The sequence below is a fragment of the Rhagoletis zephyria genome, unplaced genomic scaffold (assembly GCF_001687245.7).
Source record: "Rhagoletis zephyria isolate East Lansing unplaced genomic scaffold, Rhagoletis_zephyria_1.1 Rzeph_scaffold_00018, whole genome shotgun sequence".
NCBI classification, from domain to species: domain Eukaryota; kingdom Metazoa; phylum Arthropoda; class Insecta; order Diptera; family Tephritidae; genus Rhagoletis; species Rhagoletis zephyria.
This window is the reverse complement of record NW_016157102.1, coordinates 586,732-611,181: the sequence shown is the minus strand read 5'-3', so window position 1 is coordinate 611,181 and position 24,450 is coordinate 586,732. Positions and strand designations below refer to the sequence as shown.

Genomic DNA, 24,450 nt, shown 5'->3' with positions numbered 1-24,450 from the left:
TGATATTTTTAGCAAACATTAAGGAGTCTGAATAAAAATTATAAGAAAATAATTGAGATCGGAATTTAACTGATTTTCGTATAATTTTTATTTTTTATATATTTTTTCATTAGCGACTACAACTTTTTATGAACAGTTGCTAATACAAACTGTTTTTTTTTTGTTATTTTATTTTATTTCTTAAATATTTCTTACACACTTCTTGTATGACAAAAACAAAACGACAAAATATTTTTTTTTGTAATTTTTTTATTAAAATTTTTAATTTTTTTCTTTACTTTTTTCATTAATTAATTATTATCAACATTTTCAGCACTTAATTCGAGTTTACTAATATCTTTTAAACTGTTAAGTTTTAACTAATTTTTTTTTTAAATTTATATATATATTTTCCATTTATTTATAATAATTAGACATAAGTATGTAATTGTCATTAAATTCATCTTAGCACTTAATTTAATTTCTTACAAATTATTTTATTGTTAAACTTTATTTTTAATTACAGCTTTCCTTTTTGTAAATACATATTTTACACTTTATTTAAAATTAATTATTTAAAAACGTCTGCTTTCTTTGTTGCATGTTGTTGTAACCGCATTAAATATACGCATTGGAATTATCTATGAAAATAGGATCGGTTTGGTGTATGTGTTGGTGGTGTTGGTGGTGTTGGTGTTAAACCGCTGGCCATACCCTGTGGTTGAAGGAAGGGCAAACACTTCATTGTTATTGTAAAATATGTATCTTGTCCTTTTAAAATAAGTTTTCATTATACTCGTACATGCAATTTTGTTTTACTCCATAGCGCAATACACTGGTGAAGTTTTTATTATTTTTTTTTTGACATTCTGACCTTATAAAAAATTTTGAAGGAAAATTTTCAAATCAGCTAGAGTCCAGTCTTTCTTCTCACTCTTATTACTTTGTCAGGTATAATGCCACCATGGTTTTACACAACAATTCCATGTACGAGTTATATTTGGGTAATTCAACTAAAAGCGTAATCCTCGAAAACTATCTTAATTTTGTATGAAAAACCGGTTTATTTAAGAGGTTTACGCGTTTCGATGAGTTACCCTATTTGGTTTTTTGGTATGAATTTTTAAACTCACGTTAATAACGACGGATTCGTCTCGGGCTGATACCAATATTGTGGCGGTACATAGCCGCCCATTTGCGGTGGCGGATTGTGATGATGCGTTTGCGGATGTGGCGGCGCTGGATGAGGTGGTTGCGGCGTCATTTGCGGTGGTTTGTGATCGATCCAATGCGGTTTCTGGTCCCATGGCGCTTGCGTTGGCGGACTAAGACCCGTTGGAGGGAATTCTATGTGAAAAGTGAAAAAGAGATAAAGAAAAAGAAATTATAGTCGATTTATATAGATAGGGATTATACATATATATTAGCAAAAGACAACATATCTTAAGTTTCTTGTTAGAATTACTTAATTCAAAATAAAAAATTTTTATTCGAAATTAAATGGATTTTTTCCAATCAAAATTTAGCAGGGGAATTTTTGAAGGATTCCTTATTACACTCTAAGCCAAAATTTAGAATATTATATTTGAATCATTAAAACTTTTTAACGTTCGAGAGGTTTAAAATCACTCGAAAAATAATGAAAAGTTTACATAATTTTTTGTTTTTAATTTTGTTCTTTTACTTACCAGGTGATAATTCGGACACAGGTGTACTTGATGGCGTCGGACTATGTCCGGGAGGTAGATAATGTGATGGTGAGCCGCTATTGGAGCCACCGCCGTTATTACCGCCTGCAATAAACATGAGATAAACTTTTTATAAATCAGTTAAAATGATATAAATAGAATCGAGGAATAATTTGTTAACTAAACATTAAAATAATAACTAGGTATTATGCAAAAAAAAAGTCTAAAGCTTCGATTCAAGTAACTAAGAAACGTCTGAGCTCGAGGCTACTTAATCAGCTCAAAAGTTAAATCAAAGCTTAAGTTTGAATGAGAAATAAAATTTTGGAGTTCACCGGTCTTAAAAAAAAATTCTGAAACTGTTCTATTTTTTAGGATTTTTTCTGAGTTTTAAGATAATTTGATTTCAATATTCATTTCCGAATTCTTAACTAAACTAAGTTTAGAAAAAAAAAACATTCCATTCAAAGAAATCGTATTTAGATATTAATCAATTTAATTCAACTTAGTTTTTTTTTTAACACTGCGCCGGTAGCTAGATATACTTTACTATTAATTGTAACTAAGTGCATAAGTAGTCTTTTTTTTTTTTGCTCTAAAACTTACCACTGTGCATATTTTGATTTGGACTATGTTGACCAGGATTTGGACCGCCACCACCCAATGGCATACCGCCGCCGGTACCAGGCGCTTGCGCAGCTTTCATCATTTTTTTGTACTTAGAACGTCGATTCTGGAACCAGATTTTCACCTGAAAATAGATTTAAAAAAAAAAGAATTTGATTAATCTCATTGACAATGAAGAGATTTCGAAGTGATAAGAGAAAATTAATGAAAATACATATGTACATATATATCTGAGAATTCCCATTTAAGGCTTATAGAAGATGCAAATGTGTTTCAAATACAAGTGTATGTATGTTTTTTTTTATATAAATATATATTTATGTAGACTTGAGAATTGATACCCTGAAGTTTATGGCATAAGCCATTAGTTGAGGTTACGCAAGAAGTCTTTGTGTGAAGTAGTAAATTATTGAATAGATAATTGTTTTAGTTTACACCTGCTATGCTCACATAAATGCAGGCATTCATAATTAATGCATTCAATTGCGATTGTGAATAATTTATTTTGTATTGCCGCCAGCATTTTGCACCTTTCCACGAGAATAATTAAAAATTAAAGAAGCAACAATTAAATAACTCAAATATTTCTCTGCTAAATTGTTACTAAAATTGCTTATTGTTCCATGCAACGTAACGTACATTTTAGTACATAGCGTCGTTTATACTGCAAAACCTTCTATGTCAATTATGGCCTGATCACTTCTGTCAATCGTTCATTTTCATCAGCCAAAGTAATAAAGTTTTGTAATTCGTTTATGAGAATGTAACAATTTGCTGATGCATTCCGGTGCAGGTAACAGATCAGCTAAGTGCCAATGGTGATAATTGACATATATATAGATACTTCTACTTTTTGCAGTATCAACGCTGACATGCACATAGATTTAAATTTTCTTCCTTTCAAAATTCGTAAATAACTGTAAATGTGCTATTAGCCGTGGAAGAAGCGCGTTAAAAATGGGTAAGTTTATGCATGTGTGTATGTACATACATACTGCAATAAATAGCTGACCATAAATAATAAAGCACTATTAAAACAGCAATTATATGGGTATAACAACAAAATTAATATCATCACATGGACTTGAATAAATGTAGGTATGTACGTTCATAAATAAGATATGTATATACGGTGTTTTATGCGGTTGTACAGAATTAATTGTTTCTACTTATAAAAGGTTAATTAAACTTTACTGCGACATTTATTTGAGTAGATGATTGAGTTTTAGAAAAAAAATTACTTCTGTCAACTTAATGGCTAAAAGTTTCAATTACTGGAATAAGTGCAATATTTTGTAAATATATATTTTATATTGTAAATATAAAAAATTTACGATTTAAAATTACGAGGATTAAAACAACTAACATAGTCCTTGACAAGTATATGCATATCTTCTTTTTCTCTTTTAAACGCCTTAGCAACTATGTACCTACCTAAAATTTCAGAATATAAGCAAAGGTATTGAGAAAACTCACTTTAAAAAAACTTCTCTTGGATATGTTAATAAATGTGTCACAAAGTGACTACGCAACACGTACTAACTAAAATAACTCAAAATCTGCCCAACTTCTCACATTCATTTGCACAATTTCGCCGAACAGCGTGCGAAATTCTACAACGCCTTCGCATTCAATCCATCCATATACGCATACACAGCCAGAGCTTAATTCCGATCTCAATTTTGCATTACATATTAAATATCAATTAAATATCGACAACTGTGCAATAATACATGACATAAGTTAATTTATGTTCCTTTTGCGTAAATGGTTTAATGCCAAGTGACAGTTGTGGCAACAAAGTTGGCACTGACAAAAAACTCCACAAGAATACATATATGTATGTATGTGCATTAGCGTGGGTCGAAAATCCATTTTTTTTTTTAGAATTTCGATTGCTAATAGCAAAAATATGGTTCATTATGCTCTAAAAGCAATCTGTATTAAAGATGAAAATTGTTGGTCAATATCTTAGGCTCGCCCCAATTCTATGAAAGTTCAGTGCTAAAAAAATATTTTCTTATCTTACTTCGATTTCCTTAAAAAAAGGTCCATATACCAAATTATGTGGGACTAATACTTTCGAAGTTGATTGCAATTTTAGTAAAAAAAAAATTTGTTAATTAATGTATTTATTAATTTTAATTTCTGAGCACATTGAACTTTGATGGATATTTTTGCTATTAGCAATCAAAATTCTAAAACAGCGGATTTTCGGTCCACGCTAATGTGCATAGATATATATTTTTATGATACATGTATGCACTTGGGCAATAAATAAATACGTACGTAATTTTAAATGGAAGTTCGCCGGTTAATATCTTATTACTAAACACATAAAATAAATAGCTAAAAGAAAGAATCGCACCGTATTCTTATAAAAGAAAAGGCTAAAAATTCCATCCTCTAAAAAAAGCCGTGGAAAGTGCTATTTTAGAGAAATGGTTAAAAATGTATTTAGAATGCTAGGATATCTTCTTTCTATTAGTTGGCAATACAACCATTTGCCGGTTTCGGGCCGAGGCCACAACACTTCACCAATTGTCTTTGCGAATTTGCTCCAGTTGTTGCGCCTTTCATTTCGTTTCTAATCCATGAATGCCGAGTCGATGACGGGTTTTACTGGAGCGTTCAAAAAAATATGCTCTTGTGCCCTAGGATTTTACTGAATGAAAAAAATAATACCCGTATTTTTCTGTTGAACAAAAGAAAAATTATATTTAGAACGGCCCCAAAGACCATGAAGTTTTTCCTGTATTTTATATAGGAAAAAAACACGTTTTTGTAGAAATGATAGAGAATTCTTGAAAATCAATATTTTTCGATCGAAACACTCTGCTTCTCTTCAGAAGAGTTCCAGTAATAGCAGCTAATTATTTATTTAACCATTTTTTAATATTAACTATATTTATAAGCCCTCAAAAACCCCGAAAAATTCAATTATATACCTCAGACAAGGCTTACTCTGACTGGAGCACCGCTCTGGTACACATCCGGCCTAAAAGATCCAGAAGATATAGGACCACACATCTAAAGTTCGAGAACTAGGATGCCGGAGCTAGAAGCCATATTTCAGGCGGGGACAAACCTCTAGCAGAAACTATGGCTTTGAGAAAATTGCCATCCCCACTCGAGCCTCTTTCTTGTTTCCGAAGACACATCACCGCCACACTGCGCCAGACAAAGTGATTACTGCCGATGCATATTTATATCTCTCAGTAGGATGTGATGATCTTTGTAGAAGACACAAGAGAAATATTGGCCTAATGTAAGCACTCGTACTGTGCTCATTAACTTTCCAGCCTATAAAGCTCGTTTGCACTTTTTACGGGTCTTAAGTTGAACACAACTGATGTGAAGAGCACAGGGTATAATGCATCGTTGGGTCGCAGTGATGAGTTGAAAAAGATTAAAAAAAAAAATGTTTTCTTTTGGGATGGTTTTGGATTCAGTTAGAAAAATTATCCCACGAAAAATTGAAGATGACCCTGATATTTTTTGGATGCAAAAACTTTGAGTGAAATCTTATCCCAGCGCTACCTGAGGTTTTTAAAATTATTGTTTAAAGTATTTTTTTCTCAGCAAGTCTATTTAATAAAACATTAATTTTAGTGCTTTGATAGGCACCTACATTAGTATTGAGTCCAATAATCACCATTTTAATTTCCGCATCATTGCTTTAGCCTCCAAAGCCACATTCGAACTTAGTTTGGCATTGAAGAATCCATCGAGCGCACAACTACCGCCTGCGGAGTGCCGGCACCTCTGAGCAAAGATTATTGATTTAAAATTTTTAAAATTGTTTACAATCTAAAATAATTAAAATTATTCAATTTAATTTCAAAAGTAATTTTCGCTTTGATTGGTTTGCCTGTGAATTAGCGTCTGGTAGCAGAAATCAATATTAGGCTGCCAGGCTGCTGAAAAGCAGAACGTGTGAAAAGCGCCAAGAAACAAACGCTGGACATAAAAAGTATCATTCATAACATAAAAACAAACAAACCTATATATAACTGCATTTATGTACATACATACATACATGTGCATTCATATATGAATGTGCAAAGTGCACTAAGCTGAGCAACTAATCCGCCAGCGGCTATGTCGAAACAGGTTGGCTGCCGTGGCGATTATTTAATTTGTATAACAGAGTAGCATTCTGTGAAATGCAGATTTTTGCCGCGAATGGCTATATATGTACATATTTATGTGTGTATGTACATACTAGGGATGTTGCGAATATTTGCATCCGCATTCGTTATGCGAATGATTCGCATAATTTTACACAAAACATTCGTATCATTTGTTGCGAACGCGAATGTGTACATGGGCAGAGAGTCCACTCCAATATTGTTAAAATGGCTTTATGGTCTGTTTAACCAAGGTGCGGACAATAACCGGCTTTTAGCTGCAGGCGTTAATCGGTTAAGTAGTACATCAAGCAACATTGATGGGCGTTCAACAAATACTGCTAAAAGTCTCATAAGCAACCTACAAATAATTTTAGATTAATCCAGCGAAAGCGAAAGCTCGAAATTAACGCTTAATTGAAGGCATTCCGAAAATTCGCATTCACATTCGCGAACACATTCGAAACATCCCTAGTACATACTATATGAGCGCTGCATTAGCACTTAAGTTGCTATAAAACTAAAACTAAAAGCAATTAAACTGTAAAAAAAATGATTTCAAAATTGCAACAAAAAAGCACTAAGATAAAAAAAACAACAACAAGTTGAAGTGAAAGAAAAACATTTTAGAAAGAGTAAATTTACAATAAAATATGCCTGCGGAAAGAAGGAAAAACTTCCCACCGCTTTGCCCCGCTTTACATACTGGCGCGGATGCCGTTTTTTTTTACACTTTTACTTGTTACAGGAAATTGCCTACTGCTTGTTGTTAACGCTGCGGCTGTTGTTCCAGCTGTTGTCGGTGTTGCCGACTGTTGTTACTGCTTGCAATTTGTTTTAAACTCTGCGCTGAGACGCTTTTGTTGTTGTGCAAAAACCACTTTCGCTTGACAGTCAAGCGCTGCTCTAGCCAACAAGACGCGAAGAGGCCGAAAGCAACCAAAAATCAAGAAAAACCATTTCAACCAAACCACTTTCGTTGGCATCCAAAAGATACACAAGTATCTCATAGAGCCAATGCAAAGTATATTAATAGCGGAAAATGTACATAACCTATCTATCATAAAGAAATGTACATACATATGTATTTAGTATGCAGTTATGTGCACGCTTATGCGAAATTATTATACGCTACGGTAGCAGCAGTTGAAGAGTAACCAAAAAATACCGAATAGGCCATAAGCTGTATATATGTATGTATGTATGATCATTCAGTGGCCAGCAATCCATCAAATGGACATCAAACATTTCATAGCGCTAACAGGAAAATATCTACATACACCTCTACTGGTAAGTAAATATCTGTAAATATCTTAGTTATATTAAAGTTGCGAACAAAAGTCGTTGTGCTGCTTGGAATATCTCTTGTCAATGTTTTTGATAAATTTTGTAGCTAAAATACTACAAACAGCACAAAAATAGTAGCTTCATTTCATTTGTAACGCTTTTGTTTCGTTAAGGGCTTTTTGCAGCTCTCAAGAAAAAGAAAAAAATCATATAATATCGAGCGCTAACCGCCAAAAGCAAGCGACATTTTTTGATTTCTGCATCAAAAAGAAAATTTTGAAAAAAAATGTCGCTTACGTTATTTTGGCGGTTAGGGCTCGATATGACTCACATGAAATGGAAAAGTAATTCTCTTATATCAAAATTTCTTAAATCAGTTCGCAGCTTTCAAGAAAAAAATGTTCGTATACTTATTTCTTCAACGAAATTTACAGCAAAATCAAAGTAGATACTTTTTAAGGCAAAAGTGATAATGAAAAATATTTCTTGTGATTTTTTCTTCAGAGCTTAAATGTGTTTTGAGTCTGTCTTTTTTTATTGAAAAACGTGCTATATTATAAAAGCGAGTAAGTAAGGGCGTAAATATTGGATGTTTTGATGTTCGCCGCCATTATAATAAGCATATTGATTGCAAAGTTCCAGGACATACATACATACATACAAGTGGAAGTTAAATAAAAGCTTGTAAAACAGATTTCTCTATCCGAGTTTCCTTTAAAGTGTCAGAACAACTTCCAACATTGCCTAACAAGTCTAACTGACACTGGAAAAATTTTCCTTACACATTTTCTGCAGTACAATACATCATACTTATCGTTAGCTTAATACAAAAAGGCCCCATCCTTTGTTTGTGTCTTTACAGTGGTTACAAAACTTTATAAAAACTTAAGTTCTGAAGTTGGGAATTTCTTAAAAATCCTGGATTTTAATAGATACTGAAATTTATTTATTGATATCGTACTGGTTTTTGAATACTATCAGGCCTTTAATGAGTAAACTACCCCCCTTTGTACAAAGTTGAATTTAGGAAGAAAATTAAAGGGGGGCCTTTTCATATTAAAGTCATGAGTCATGAAACATACGGTCGGCTTCTCCCAATTTTTGCATGAAGTGTGCTTTAAAAAAAAGGAAAAATTTATAGCTCCATAAAAAATTTGGGAGATATTATACTCCTCGGAGGTCTTAGCTATTAGAGAGTTAGATTCATAAATTTGTTCTGATTCGTTCTATTACAAACGTTCTATGATTGCGAAGGTTTCGAGAAGAAATATTAAAACGAGTAAATATGCTCGAGTAAAAATGGTTAGTCAATACGTTCACGTATAATATCAAAAATAAATGTCAATGAGGAGATAGTGTAAGTATAGTGATAAGTTAAGATCCATGGATTCAGTACTAGGACGGCGAATGAAGGCAAGCATGAAAAACAACTTATCGATAATGTAGTTAAAATGACTTTGGAAAAGAAATTCAGATTCGAAAACACACCAAGACCAGATCTTTCATTAACTGTGCTTAATATTGAATCACCAATATTATAATTGCAATTGCATTATCAAGATCTGATAGAAGATTGAGGGAATCAGATTTAATTGTGATTGTTGAAAATATTTTTCCGGTATAAAGCCATGATGATTAATTGAGATCAAACTAAAATTGCAAAGCAAATATATTCCTTAACTATGATTTTGAGTAACTTTGAGATTGTTGAAAGTATAGAAATCGGTCGTCAGTTTGCGCTGAAGTTGTTGAAGACTTCGTATACTAGGGATTCAGAGTCAACACTTATCACAATGACTGCTTTGAAATCCAAGTAGGCGAATGTGTAGAAAGGGTCCTCTCTCGACGAACGAAATTCACACTTTTTAAAACTATTACCATACCCGTCCTGATGTATGGAGTAGAAAAGTGGACAATGGCAGCATCTGTAGTCTTCGATAGAAATATACTATGGGTGATATGTGACCCTTTCAAGTAACAGAAATAATATATGTACTAAGTTTAATACCCAATAGTAAATACAAATGGAATCCAGCCGGAGCGATCTACTATTCACATTTATTATTAGTATCTTATGCTACTGCAAAACTAAATTGTGTACTAAATACAATTTTTTAGTCACACTGCGAATTTGTATCCTTTACTTCCTCTTCAATAAAGTAAATATTTTCCCTTCAATATTTCTATTATTGGCATTGTTTTCTGTATGTAGATACTTCAATTCAGCACACTTCACTTTTGCGTTTCTTTTCTGTTTTCGAATTTTTTATGACTTTTTATGATTTCTGTTGATTTTTAATCGTTTTGGACAGTCAGTTGATCTACCACTAACTTTTGCGATTTGAAAGCGAGCGTTGCCCACGTCACTGGTGATCACCAGCTGAGTGCATAAGTGAATGACTGACTGAGTGTCCGAGTGACTGACGCACTGACGTTGTGAATGAGTGAATATACTTAAGTGTCGGCCACAATGCAAATTTTTTAGCAGCAGCGGCAGCAGTAATAAACCAACAAGAAATCGACCATAAAACTGTAAACAAGCAATTTACGAAAACGTCTCTAATGGTTAATTTGCTAAATGAACAAAAAAAAAAACACACACACACAAAATTTTGCTTATGCAAAACTTTACAAAAAATTGAAAGTAATCAAAATAAAGCAGAAATATCTACTCATATCAAGCAGCAGCCGCGGCTCGTCGATCGTGTTCGTTCAAGGTCAACAATATTTGAACGTCTCTCAAGAAGGTAATAGTATACGAATATGTATGTATGTATGTATGTATGTTTGTTGGCTTTTTGTATGTACATTGTACACCATTACCATATCGCCATTATGAAGCGTGTATTTTATGCTGCAATGAATTCTTCTACATTAAAACTGACTTGGTGGTTGGCTTTATTTTGCCAATTTCACTATTAAATATCTACGTTAAGTGTTTGGTAGCAATGACTACCTACCACTGTTGGTTTTTTGTCGGTTTTCTTTATTTGCTGCTGCTTTTGCAGATTTTTATACACTTAGCTTTTGTTATGTTCGGCAACCGGTAGCTGGCAAAACGACGCAGTAAGCCATTAAAGTAACTGTTTATAGCAGCAAAATCAACACTAATAACACATTTGATAAATTTAATAGTGCAACCAACGCTGAAATGCGCAACTTTTGGTCTGGGTAATAAAATTCGAAAATAGTAGACTTTGTTGCGCTCTTCGAATGATAGAATGGGCACTTAAGGATTTTTTTTGAATGTCAGTCGCAGGGAAAGAGCTGGTAAAGTAACATTTTGAATAATAATAGATAATAATTAGAATAGAAATTAAATAGACAAGCTGAAATAAAATAAGAAAGCTAATTAAAACAAAGCAAACTCTATCAAAAAAAAAATTAAAAATAATGAAAATAAAAAATTAATAAAATAAAGAAAAAATGGTATAAAGTAAATACATATAACAAAATAAAATAAATTTAAGCAATTTTAATAAATTGGGCACACATTGTGTACAGTGCATATTCCTTAGAAGACGCACTATGGGCAAAATTGCAATTTTTGTGCTTAAAACCTAATATAAAGAGAGGAATAGAGGTAGCTCAACAAATTTTTTAAACATGTTTCGAGCTATGTCACACTTTAAGTTTAATACAATAAAAAAAAGAACTATCGATGCCATGATTTGTCCCCATATTTCAAAACTTACAACATAGAGTTTTGACATTCATACCTACTATTTTAATCGACAAATACAAATAAAATAAAAATTGTTGATTGTCGTTATATTAGTTTTTAAATTAAAAAAATTAATTCAGCCCACATTGTGCCGTTCAAAGTTCAAACCAAATTTTTTTTTTGTAATTTGGAAAAATGAATGAAATCAGAACGCAATGATGCCTAACAACCCTTCGCCCGTGATATTGACTTTGACAGTGATTTTTTGTATAAAACCGCCTAATTAAAATTGTAATAAAACTTACTTACACTCTGCATGTTCTATAGAAGTCAGAGTGCTACAATAAAAATAAAAATACAAATGTATGAAACAAAACGTTGCAGAATTTCACGAATGAGTAAACTCATTCACGGCAAACCACAGATTTCACAATAAGCTTGGCTAGGTTTTTTCTATTCGTTTTTTTTTTTTTTGTAGTAACTAAATAAAAAGATTTCATGCTTACAACGGATGAATTGATTAAAGTTTACTGCCCGTTTGGAGTTGTTATTGTCAGAGAGTTAGTTTTAAATTTTTATTATTGTTTTTGTATACAATTTTTAACTTTTTTTACTTAGTATTGTAGATTTGTATGTATGTACTTACTTGACACTGCCGTCGGCGTTACGCAAGAGCTGCCAAGCGAAAAATATGCGCACAGTTGGGAATGAATAAAAAAATTTTAAAAAAGCATAGAAAAGTGAGGTAAAAAACAGTTGAACAAAATTTATATTTACAAAAAAAAAAAAACAATGTCGAGGTTTTTATTTATTTATGCGGAGATTTTTCTGAGCGATAGGAAAGACATTAAACACCCAAACCCGAGCGATGGGAATCACGTCGGCTAGGTCTGGCAGGTCGATGGGCCGTCGTCATATGCTTGACGTGAGCGAGTATGCATTTGTTTTTGTTTGTGCTAAGAATGCATAGTTGGGTGGCCTCCTACAGTCACTTTGACGCTGGGTTGACCATAAATTATTAATTGTATGTGAGACAGAGAGAGCGGAAAAAAACTACGTGACGCAGGAATAATGTTATGAAAATTCCCCTTTGGCGCAAAGCTGTGTAGTGATAGTGGTGTGCGAGTGACTGAAATAATTACAAAAAAAAAAAAAAACAATCGGGGAAAACCGCAATGTTAGAAGCTGCAAAGGTACAGATTTTCACACGCTTTTTCCTGAGGTTTCTTACTTTTTTTATGGTTGGTTACTGTCTTTCCTCACAGCGTAGTCCAGTAGCGGAATTTTAATTTTATTAACGCTTTTCAGGCCATTTCTCACTTTAAATTATCTACTTGTCTTCTTCCTTTATGGTGCCAATTTAATCAGGTGCGGGAAATCCCCTTAAAGCAACAAAGAGACGTTCACGTAATTTAAAGCCAACAGGTGACGCACAAGGATAATACGTTATTGCCAAATTAATAATGCTTGACATGTTACCCCATTTATGCAATTTAAACTGTATATATACATAAACAAATATTAAGAATCGAGTATGGATTTCATTCAAATTTACCCACCTTCGTTTCCACGGCGCAACGCAAATCCCACACATTTTCGCTGTACCTACTCAAGTGGCGCGCATGCGTTCAAGTCAATGCGATTATTTTACATGGCTTTGCCAAACCAATAAATTTACGCTTAACAAGTTATTGACTGAATAGCTATGTAGTTAACCGGCGAATGGCTCGGTGGCTACGAATCTATTTAGTACGACTGAATGTAAATGCATTCATAGTTGCGCCTGTTTAAGTGTCAACTGCAGTTAATCGCCATTAAGCGAACGTTAAACACCTCAATGCGCTACTCAAAACTTGTTCAAATTTGACCAACAAACATAAATCGATTTTTGGAAGCAAGAAAACTTGCTTGTGGGTATGCGCTGGCCAAATACAAATGCAAGGGATCACTTCAAAAGAAATTAAAGAACATAAATCAATTTACATTTTCTAAATTGCCTCGCTTGGCTGGCGGCTTTTTTGAGATTAAATAACGAATTATTGTATACTCAATAAATGAAATGTGATAATGTTTTCGGCAATAAGCAACTTTGTTTGCCTGTTTCTTTTTTTTTTTTTAATTTAGCAGTTCGTTTTAGTTAGTCTAAGAAAATAAAGTAAAATCTACGATGTAGCTACAACTTTTTCGCTGGCTGTCAACTTTGCTTCATAAATTGATATTTGCCCTTTTACAAGCAGACAATTTGACAAGATCATCAATGACAAAATATGACAAAGATACCAACACTTGCAGACAGACAGACATAAAGGACAGCCAGTGCAGTCGTACATACGACGCGTCGGTCAAGTGGCCATTCACTGCCAGCCAAGCCATATCTCCAACTTATAAGCCTGTTTGTTCATCACGTCCCTCCACAACACTTGAGCGTCCAGCGCGCATATTCCACAGCAACAAAGCTTGAGAGGCTGCTCGCCAAGCCGAGTGACAGACAGTCGCACTTTTACTGCGCAGGCGCACTATCCAGCACCGATCCGCTGGCGTGTCCGCCGGTTAACCAGCCAGCGTCTTACCGCGTATTGGCCCTCTATGCGGCTGTCATAAATGTCTGTAATCTGTTGCTAGAGGTTGGCTCTTGGCTCTTGGCTGCTGCCTTTGCTACTTTGTTGCGTCTCCTTGCATTGCTGCTGCTGCTGCTGCTGGCTAAAGCGTATAAACATAAATTATATGAGATGACATATTGCGGAAGTGCTCGTGACGATGTGATGCAACCAACAGTGACTTCTAAAGCGCCCAGCAGTGGTGCCAGATGTGGGGATTTCGCCCCATTTTGGGGATTTCTGAAATCATTTGGGGATAGATTTTTTCGTTTGGAGATGTGGGGATTTGATGGGGATTTTTATTTGACTTAAAATGTTCATATTGAAATTAAAATACATATATGTATATTACTGCCTGCCCTTAAAAATTTCTTAAACAAAGATTTACTTTGTAAAAGCACTATGCGGCGCAAATGTCTGCTGTGATTGGCTGTCGCTGAACAAACAATTTTCTCTCACTTCATTACACCAAATTGTAAAAGGACCGCTGTGATTGGCATTCACCGAATGAACTACATTTATTACTGATTTCTTTGCGCCAACATTGTCGGTTCTTTATTTAGTGTAAAAAGAAATTTACAAAGTGGCAAGCGCACAAAAAAAAACATACTAATTTGAGGAATTTACAGACAGCAATGGGAAGAGGAACCTTGTGCCAAAGGTATGTTATTAAATAGTCTCCAAAAACCATAAAAAATAAGAAACCGCAATACATACATAAATCACCAAATGATCACAAAAATATGTACACATATAAATCTGTGAAAATTCTGTAATTAAAACGAACTAACAGAAATAAGAATATCTACATATTTTTTTATTTCATACTTAACGGGATTTAAATGGGGATTTAGAAGACAAATGGGGTTTTTTTGGGGATAACTGAAGCTCGATATGGGGATGCGCTACAATAAAAATCTGGCAACACTGGCGCCCAGTGACGAGCAGGCGGTCGAATGGTTGGCAGTGGTGGCAAAGACCACTTGTGTAAATAAAAAAAGTTTTATTGCTAGTTTTAAGAAGCTCAAGAACAAGTTCACTGCAAGCGATAGTGCGCCAGCGGTTAGCCTACATTCATTCATACTTAAGAACATATGTACGTATTTACATACGGGTAGATATATTAAAAGGCGGTCAAGTCAGTTGCTGTGCGCTCGGGTGGTTATATGAAATTGGGTTAAAAGGATATCGACTTTGTATGTGTAAAATAGATAAAATGCCTAGGCACAGTGACTAATTTGAGGAAAAGTTAACTTTGAGTTACGTTACTAGTCAATTTCAACTTTAGTTAGCATTTGTTGTTACCTTCGTTACCGTTATCGATAGTTGTATTAATATATTTTTATTTTAGGTATCGATTTGCATATCGTTATCGGAGGTTTTACTTGTGTTGATATATTAATAGGCAGTGCTAATATAGCCTTCATCGATATTTTGATGCCTATACATATGTATCGATTTAGTCGATATCAATGAAATTTTTATCGTTATCGAAAATTTTACTTTCATAATCGTTTTCGTAGCATAACCTTATTGTCTGTAGGGCTTTACGTTACTATCATTTTGAAATCACAGTTGATCGAAGCTTAAGATATTTCCAAAAATACCAATGGTCTTAGCAAGGTGAAATAAGGCAGAAAATGATAACTTTTCTTTTTTCCCATGCTCCGCGATCCACCATACAAAGTTTACGCTTATCTATTGCTTCCTTTTCTTCCTCAGCGCTGCGCTTTCTGTGCCACAACCACTTTTTGCTTCCTTTCACAACCGCTTGTGACATACTAACATGCTAATTTCCACTGCCAATCTATAAAACAACAAAAACAACTTCATGCGTGTGTGTGTGTGTGAAAATTGAAAGCCATATGTCATGTTGCGCATGTCCAACCGTGCGACTGCATCTGCGTCTGACAAGCCGTGCTTTTCTCGTCGCTATTGCCGCAGCCTCGTCGTCTGATCGTTTGTTTGCCAGCCGTCGTCTGCCAGCCTCGATGGCGCATAGATCGCTAAGCTGACAAATTGACATTTTGCTCAAATTGAAATGAATTGACAACCGAAATGAAAATGAATCAACTATTACGCTTTCGATGTAATCGAAGTTGTAAGCAACGATCAGCGATCGGATGCGACATGTGGTTGAGTTGCAACTGTCGCTCGGACAGACAGACAACAAGTTGTTTGGGGTGTTTTTTTTTTTTTTTTATTCACAAACGTTTTATTGCCGATGTCACGAAAACATATACTTTCAAGCCACTTTTACTTTCATTAACTGTGTAGTTGATTGCAAAAACAGTGGCGAATTTCGAATGCGATTTTTGCGAAAAAGGGCGATCGATGCTGAGTCTGTCTGTCTGTCTGTCTATACAGAAGAGAGACAAAGTAAAAAAAGGAACAGCGAAATTCAATTAATTCATTCAGAACTCATTTCAATTCAATTTTGTTGGCTTTGCTTTACGCTTGATTGGGCCACCAGAGGCAGCAATATTTATTTCGATCAAGCTTCATCACGGCTTTTCACAGTTTCAATGAAAATTCTATAAAATAGTCTGTTGCGTCGTAAATATGTATGTATGTAGTGGGCATGTGTAGTTAGTGGTAAAGCAACAATCGGTTAAATAACAGCTTTGTCCGTTGCTGGCGTCATCTGGGCTAAGCGTAATTAATTACAATTAGATTAATTAAAAGTTGACATTTTGAACTCAACTTTAAACTGAAGTTTATTGGCGAGTATTGGTCAGTTGTTTTAAATGCCTTGTCGAATGTCGAACTCACAAAATGTCAAAGGCAATAACTTTAACTCATCATTTTGAAGTTATAATTAAAAAATATATGTATCTACATATGTTCTTATAAATACATACTAATGTAGGTACCTAAATTAGCCTACCGACACTTTTAAACAACTGATGTTCGAAAAAATGTTGTTCACCTGATGACAAGTAATTTCAGTATATTAGCCAACAATTAACAAGCGGCGAAACGAACGAACTCAATGAGGTACAACGAAACTCGCAGTCGTCCATCTTTGCTAGCGCTAACTTTGTTGTTGCTTTCACATACAACATTTTTCGTTAAGCGAGCGGAACTCACACATAGCGAGCAAAGAAGTGGCGAATCGATGACGGCTATTATACATCGAGAGAAGAGAGGCGGCTATGCTCTGAAATATTCTGCTAGAATGCTTGGCCAAGTGACTTTAGCCTCACTCTTTAATAGCACAGAAAATGATCCACAGTCTCCTTCGAGCTTGCAGCTCCAGCAGAACCTGTTGTAAGATACGGTAATTCGTTCGCCATGCGCATTCAAGGACCCAGTGTCCTCTGCCAACAGCTGTTGGTTTCTTGGTATTTGCCTCGCTAATTCCTAACAGAGCTCTGTTTTTAAGTGATGCAGATCTGTCTGGTAGGCCTATGCGTTCCTGTACAGCTCCACCTCTGCGCAGCGCTATGGCCCAATAATTAATATACTTTCTTATGAGCGCCATCCAGAATATTCTTGATAACCAAACACAATTTACCTGTCGCAAATATGGAAATTTCGTGCGTATAAGCAACCACCCTAGAATCTAGGAAAACTAGTAGTTTGTTCAAGGTCACATGCTGAACTTGCGGTGAAAATACTCCTCCTTGCAGTTTGCCCCTCACTGCAAGTACGGCTTTGATGTCGGGGTCTGCTTTGACGTAAAGTAATCAGCTTTTAAAAATAGATACGATTCACGACTAAACATTAAAGACATTCAGGAAAATTCGAAATTTTTGAAAAAAAAAACATTAGGCGCGCAACAAGGGTTTGAAAAAAAATTTAATTTTTCAATCTCAAGAATTCGCAAAATTTTTACTTTGACCAGCTATAACTTAGCGTGTTTGAGAATACATACATATATGTATGTGTATATGTTTTACTACGCTGGGTTGTAGTTGGTCAAAGTAAAAATTTTGTCGAAATTTTGGGTATGAAAAAAAATAATAATATTTTTCAAACTCTGTTTACGATCCCTAAAAGTTTGTTTACATTTTTGAAAATTTTCGTTAAAATGGTTTCACATAAAAAAAATGTAGATGTTGATAATTTTAAGAACTACCCTAGTAAATTTGTATTTATATTCATAAATATATATAATTTGATATCTCCAATCAACCACCATTTAAAGAAATCATACAGATTTTTATGTTGAGTTTTTCCAACGCATTTTAAAGTTATTAGTGAATGTGATCTGCGCTTTGTAGGTAAGTGCCTTCGTCTCGCTTAATATCCTTGCGGCATACACTCATAGATTCATACGTGCATAGAGATACATATGCACTTACAAAAAATCATTTGCATAAACACTTTAATAGTTAAGTTCAAAAACGTTTCCTCATTAGGAAATATGCATGTATGTACATATGTAAGAATGTGCATATGGAAAACAAAAGAATGAGCTGTTACTGTTCGCACACAAAACTTTCGAGCAGCGATTGCCTTGAGCAATAGCATTGTAACAACATTTTACATCGTTACATGCATCCTGGAGCGACCAACTTTGGCTTCACAACGAAATTTTTTCAAAAATGTTGGAATTTATGAATGAAACGCCAAACAAGCGTGGAATGCGTTTACAACAAGCCGGTCCAGTCCATTGGACGTTGCAACGCCAATAGCAAATAACAGCACATACATACATACATACATACATATTTTACTTATGTAGCAGCCACTTTTGGCTCGTTAATATGGCCAAAGGCTGAGGCAACACATACATACATACATAACTACTAGCTGCGGCCCGCAGCGGCAGTTAACAACAACAAAAATAGTAACAACCATAGCTATGCATACCAGCCAGCTTTGAATGTCGCTCAATGGCGGCGGCAACAACACAGCAACAACAGCAACAGCCCACTTTCCGCTCGCTGCCATTTAGTGGTTTCTTTCACGCCGCTACTTTTTTCTGACTTCCTTTTTGCCTTTAAGGCCATTGTCGCATTGCTTTTTGTGGTTATTGTTGTTCGTTGTTGCTGTTGCTGTTGCTGCAAGTTTTGTGCGGTGGTTGTTCTGGCTGGCGCTGCGCAGTGCAGCAAAGCATCTCATCACAGTTCCGCCTTTTTAGGGTCTTCCACTTGGCAACCAGCCAGCCAACCAACGAGACAACCCACCGACTGACTGACTGTGGCCATAAATTTATTAACAACCTTTCGTACTCGTAAATTAAGTTGCGCTTGTTCGCTTGTCGCTTTGACCAAAGACGCTTAAATGTTTGAAAATGTGAAAGCCACCAAATTCCAGTCTATTTAGAATTTGTGCATTTTTTCGCCATCGAAGTTGCTGAGCTGCAGCTTCGCGGTTCCAAGACTCCAAATGTTCGCAACATTTTGGGGCGTTGTTCCACCCATTCACGGGAAGTGTAAACACACACGAACATTTTTTGCATACTAACGCCAGTTTAGACAATCAGGCGTTGCGGTTATTGCCGCATGCTTTATTTTTGTGTTCGGAAAAAAATCTAAAAATGTTATGGGTTTTGTAAGAAATTTCAAGATTTTTATATTTTTTGGTGCAACCGAGTTTCTTTATTTCGGTTCTTTTACTGGCTTTTTCAGTTGCTGTTTTGGTGTGTGTTGTATATTTATATTAGCTTCGTTTGGTCCCGAGCGTTGTCAATACCTAGTTGTGGTGATAATAAAGTTGTTTCATTTTGCAAATGATTTACAACCAACCGACAGACCAGGGAGGTGGGCAGGCAAACAGACACACGAAAACAGTTAGATGACAGGGGCGTGTGATGTGTTCAAATGGAAATGTAACGTCGCTGAGACATAATACCCATTTGTGGTGGACGAAAATATGTAGATGGAAAAGATAAATCTGTTTTTTAATATCTGTGTTCATATGGAAAAGTAGCTTATGTCGAAGGGTTGGCTTTAGTATAATGCGGCATTCCTTTTATTCTTTAAACGACAAGGAATTTTTTGATGAGACTTAATAAGAATATTGACTTGCTAGTATCGGAACTATTTCTTGCACGTTTATTTTCTAAAAGTTGTTCAACGGCTCAGCGCCAGCGAATCATTCGGAATCGTATACTGCAAATGCCGATTTATATTAAAGTCAGCCTTTCGACATAAGCTACTTTTCCATACGAACACAGATTTATTAACAAGTTGTTGTTTAAAATTTGTATCACTTTGAAACACTCGACATTTTCATATAGATATCAATGGTCATTAGGGTGCCTCACTCTACATACAAAAAAGATTCGATACTGTTTCTCCATAGGAATTATGAGACTTAATATATTTTAAGACTTCCGCCAAATAAACGCTATTAAGATATATGTGAGCGGGGCTTTTTTAAAAATAGCATCAAAAATCTCATTATATTGACTCATTGATAAATTTTTAAAATTTTATATGCAAACCTTTTAAGCTTAAACTATGTGATGTTTTGGTTAAAATATTTTTGAAAACTACCCTAAGTATGTATTTATAAAAAATCTCAATACTTTCCGAAATACTTTGGCGGAAGTCTTAGATTGTAAGATTTTATAATTCCGGTGGAAAATTCGAAACTCTTTTTGATGAGGCACCCTAGTACACATACATATGTATGTATTTACTTTTTACTTTAATTACTTCGAACAAGAAATACCGATTGATTTTTGCATGCTATTTTTTAGCCAAAATTAAAAGAGTGCCTAGCGTTATTTTTTAACAGAAAAAATTAGCTGAATTTTTGCATCTTAGTTTGCAAGCATCCAAAACCAATTCGTAGAGTACCAAGAATAAATGTCTCATAATTTTAAATATTTCACTGCCAATTTTTTTTTAAGTGAAATGGAATTTGTATCAATGTATACGAGTATTTATACCAACCACCACAGAAAGATACTCTTGAACTTGTAATTTGCCAAAAGAACTCGGAAAATTTTCGAAAAGTTCCGAATGTCCCGAAAAGAAACACGAGACATCCTGTAAAGCACTAAGAAATATCCATAAGAGTACCGAAAAAATTCTAAGATTGAAGGAAAATTAAAACACGAAGAGTCCCGAAATGCCACGAAAAAAGCAATGTCGAAATCTTTGAAATGGCATAAGTTTCGGGAAGAGCCAAAAATTCACTAAAAAACGATCAAGAAATGAAAAAAAGTTTCTTCCAAATTTCTTAAGTCAGTTAGCAGCTCTCAAGAAAAAAATACATATTAATATGTATATATTAATTTTTTCAAGAAAATTTACAGCAACGACGAAGTACCGTATCAAGCGATAGAGATAATGAAATATATTTTTTGTGATTTTTGTTGAGAAACTAAGCTCAAGTCTCGAAGAAAACCCCGAAAAATCAAGAAGAATTTTATTTTATTATCAATGCGTTAACAACTAAATAGCAATATTGAGATTTAAGTTTACATTTGGATTTTAAAGTTCCAGAAGCATCCCAATGGCACTCGAAAAAGTTCGAGATTGTTTCCAAAAATCCCGATAGAATTCATCCGAAAGTCTCTAAAACTTGCAAATACTAAAATACGTAGAAAAATAAAACACGTGGAATTACTTGTATTTTAACCTTATAAACAAAAGCTTAGCCGCTTTGGCCGTAAGTGTACTGATAATTGTGTTCACCTTTAGTCCATGATATTGCAATTCACATATGGCTCATGAAATTCTGCAGCATTCATATTTTTTACATAGCATTGTTACAACAATTTTAATTTTTTTGCGGATCCTCTCTTTTTTATTATTTTATTTCTTCCTCTCGATCTGCGCTATCTTGTCCTTTGTACAACTTTCTTATTGAAAACACTCCAACTGATTGTCGAAAAACTAGTAATATTCGGCATACCTTTTAGTCTACATACATATGCCAAAATCAACCCACGCAACAATTTTACACCTAAAATGCTACAAATAGTGAGCTCCTCTAATGCCTTTTATGCATAAAGCATCAGGGAAAACAAAATTTCCTAACGTATTCTATGAACATCTCAAGAAACTCCACACAAGAGCCAAGTCACAATTCTTCTACCACCTGTGGCACACATAAAGGCATAATTTTGAGCCAACAACAATAACATCAACAATTGGAACAAATTGTTTGTCAATGAAATGATTTTGTCTCTTGCGGCCTTTTCATGTTACCTTACTATGTACATAAATGCCCTGCAACAGATTTGTATGCCAGCGATTGCTCCACTACAGCTGTTGCATATATATCTACATAAATGCGAGTAAAAGTTTAGACTGCCGGCGTTGACTTGGTTAGTTAGTGTTGTTGCTGAATTGATGTTTTGCTGCCAGCGTTTAATGTCATAACTCTCGCTGTTTTTTGTTGGCGATGTTCGCCGCTCAACACAGGTAGCTGCGACAACTGTGTCCCCCTTTTGCTTAGGCTGATGGCAGCCACTTTCAATGCAAAAAAAAAACAATGAACTACATGGCGAACATGAAAGCAAGCGAAAAATATCAACAACAACAACAAGAAAAATAAACTGCCATGGTTTTGCATTATTGCTGGCATCTCGCAATGCGTATCGCCGTGCGCAATTTTATCAGTTGGCGCAAATCTTCATCGCAGCGCAGCGAACAACAGCTCAGCTTGCGCACGCGTCTCACCGGCGATTTGAAATGTATGCAGGTTTTTTTTTTTTTTTTTGAAAAGCAAAGTGGATGAGATGCCGGACTTTAAGCTGGGGAGGGGAGCAGCTGGGGAGAGTGTGCTCTGTGCAAACTGAATAGCCACATAAAATAAAATAAAAGAAAATAAAGTAAAAAATTTAAGCAACTTTCAGTTAAATAAAAATTAAATTTTGATTTATGATCTTGTCTCCAAAGCTGTTCATCATCATCTTGGCCGTCAGAGAAGTAGTCACTAAAAATACATATGTATGTAATAACGAAAAACACTTTTCAAAGAGGCCAAGCAAAACGGTGAGCAGCAATAACAACAAAACGCTACAACCACGCTCGAATAAGTTTTCGCGCTGGCATTCATTTCTTTTTGGCCAGCGCGTGCTGGATGGAGTCTTGCAGCTCTTGCTACTTTCATTATTGTTGTTGTTGGTCTTTCTATGTACATACATATGTAGTGTTGTTTGACTTTTAATTGTTACTGTTGTAAATGACAACCGCAAGTTCGCAATTCGGCTGATTCGCTCACGCGTTCGACAAGTGAGTCGCATGCGGGAACGGACCGCAGCCAGCACGGCAGTAACTGTTGTCATTGCTCACAAAGACACCAGTCATGTGTCTGTACTATTATATGCAATGCGTTTTTGACTAGCCGTTTTGTAAACTTCTCAACCAACCCGTTTACGGCCGCGTTGCCCTTTTGACCCAGACGCGCGCGTCTCGAATGTGATCATTCATAAATATCCATTTGCCAGCGCTTCTAGCCGCAACTCGCTAGTCCGCTGTTGCTTACATTGTGTTATGCGTTTTAACATATTTATATGATCACACATTCATATATATCTACATATGTATGTATAACTGCCCTGCAGGGAAAGCTACTAGTTGTGAACTGTGTAGAATGCTACCAGTTTGCATTTCAGCCCAACTGGTTCACGTTCTATCCTTTTTTAATGTTAACGACTGATATTTTTAACATGGCAGTGCCCTACGAGATGTCAATTTTCAGGCTATGCATCAGTATCTACTAGTAGCATCATACTAGTTGATGAGATAGTCTGCCTATTCATCCAAAGTTTTAAATTTTTTTTTATTTATTTTAATTTTATATACATACATACATACATACATATGTCAACTGAAATGCAAAAGGACGTAACAACATAGTAAATGAAATGAAAAAGTCGTGACAAATATTTTAATATTTTTTTCATAAAATGATGTGGAGAGTTATAATTCGACGAAATCCAACATTTAAATCAAAAAGTGAATTTTGAAATTTTTATTAGTTATGACTTTTTGCATGTCACCGATGATGTTTGTTACGTATTTCTGCATTTCAGGTGACGATATATAGTTTTTTAATTAAATTTAATTAAAATTAAAACCTAAATAAAAAAAAATAACAAAAAATTTTCCCTGGACTTGAACTTTTTTTATGTCAAAAGTATTATTTCTTTCCACGTGCATATTTTTTCTGCAATGAAATTATATTTTCAAATTTGTAATTTATATTTAAGTTTAAATAATATATTACATCAATTTAATTTGAAAAATCTTAACCACCTCCAAGAGGACTCGAACCTGCGATCTAAGAAGCAGAACCGATAGCCTTCACGCGACGCCACATCCGCCATTACCCTGCAAAAATCGCGACTACTCCATGCATGCGTGTAAAGAGTACTCCCTAAGGACCAAGGAGTACTCCAAAATTAACCACAATTCATATAAAAAATATGGTCCAATTAACATTGCGATGTCCTAGGGCAGGACCATATACTCCATCCCTGCATTACATCAGAGTAGCACAAAACTACTCCAACATATTAACAATGGCATTGTTGTTATATTTTTTCGTTTGTACACGCTTTTGTT

At 34.8% G+C, this 24,450-nt stretch overlaps 1 protein-coding gene across 2 annotated transcripts in view; it reads right to left on the bottom strand.

Annotated features, from left to right (window-relative positions):
• Positions 1 to 263: 263 nt before the first annotated feature.
• The window catches only part of Dll (homeotic protein distal-less), a 94,645-nt gene continuing 70,458 nt past the window's right edge, over positions 264 to 24,450 (bottom strand). The window contains exons 4-7 of one of the 2 annotated variants that reach the window (XM_017613772.1): positions 2,274 to 2,418; positions 1,668 to 1,772; positions 1,113 to 1,326; positions 264 to 718 (exon numbers count right to left, since the gene is read on the bottom strand). In XM_017613772.1, coding sequence (XP_017469261.1) covers positions 676 to 718; positions 1,113 to 1,326; positions 1,668 to 1,772; positions 2,274 to 2,418 — 507 coding nt within the window. In that variant the 3' untranslated portion in view covers positions 264 to 675. The remainder of the gene's footprint in view (positions 719 to 1,112; positions 1,327 to 1,667; positions 1,773 to 2,273; positions 2,419 to 24,450) is intronic. The other variant, XM_017613780.1, reaches the window with a different exon arrangement.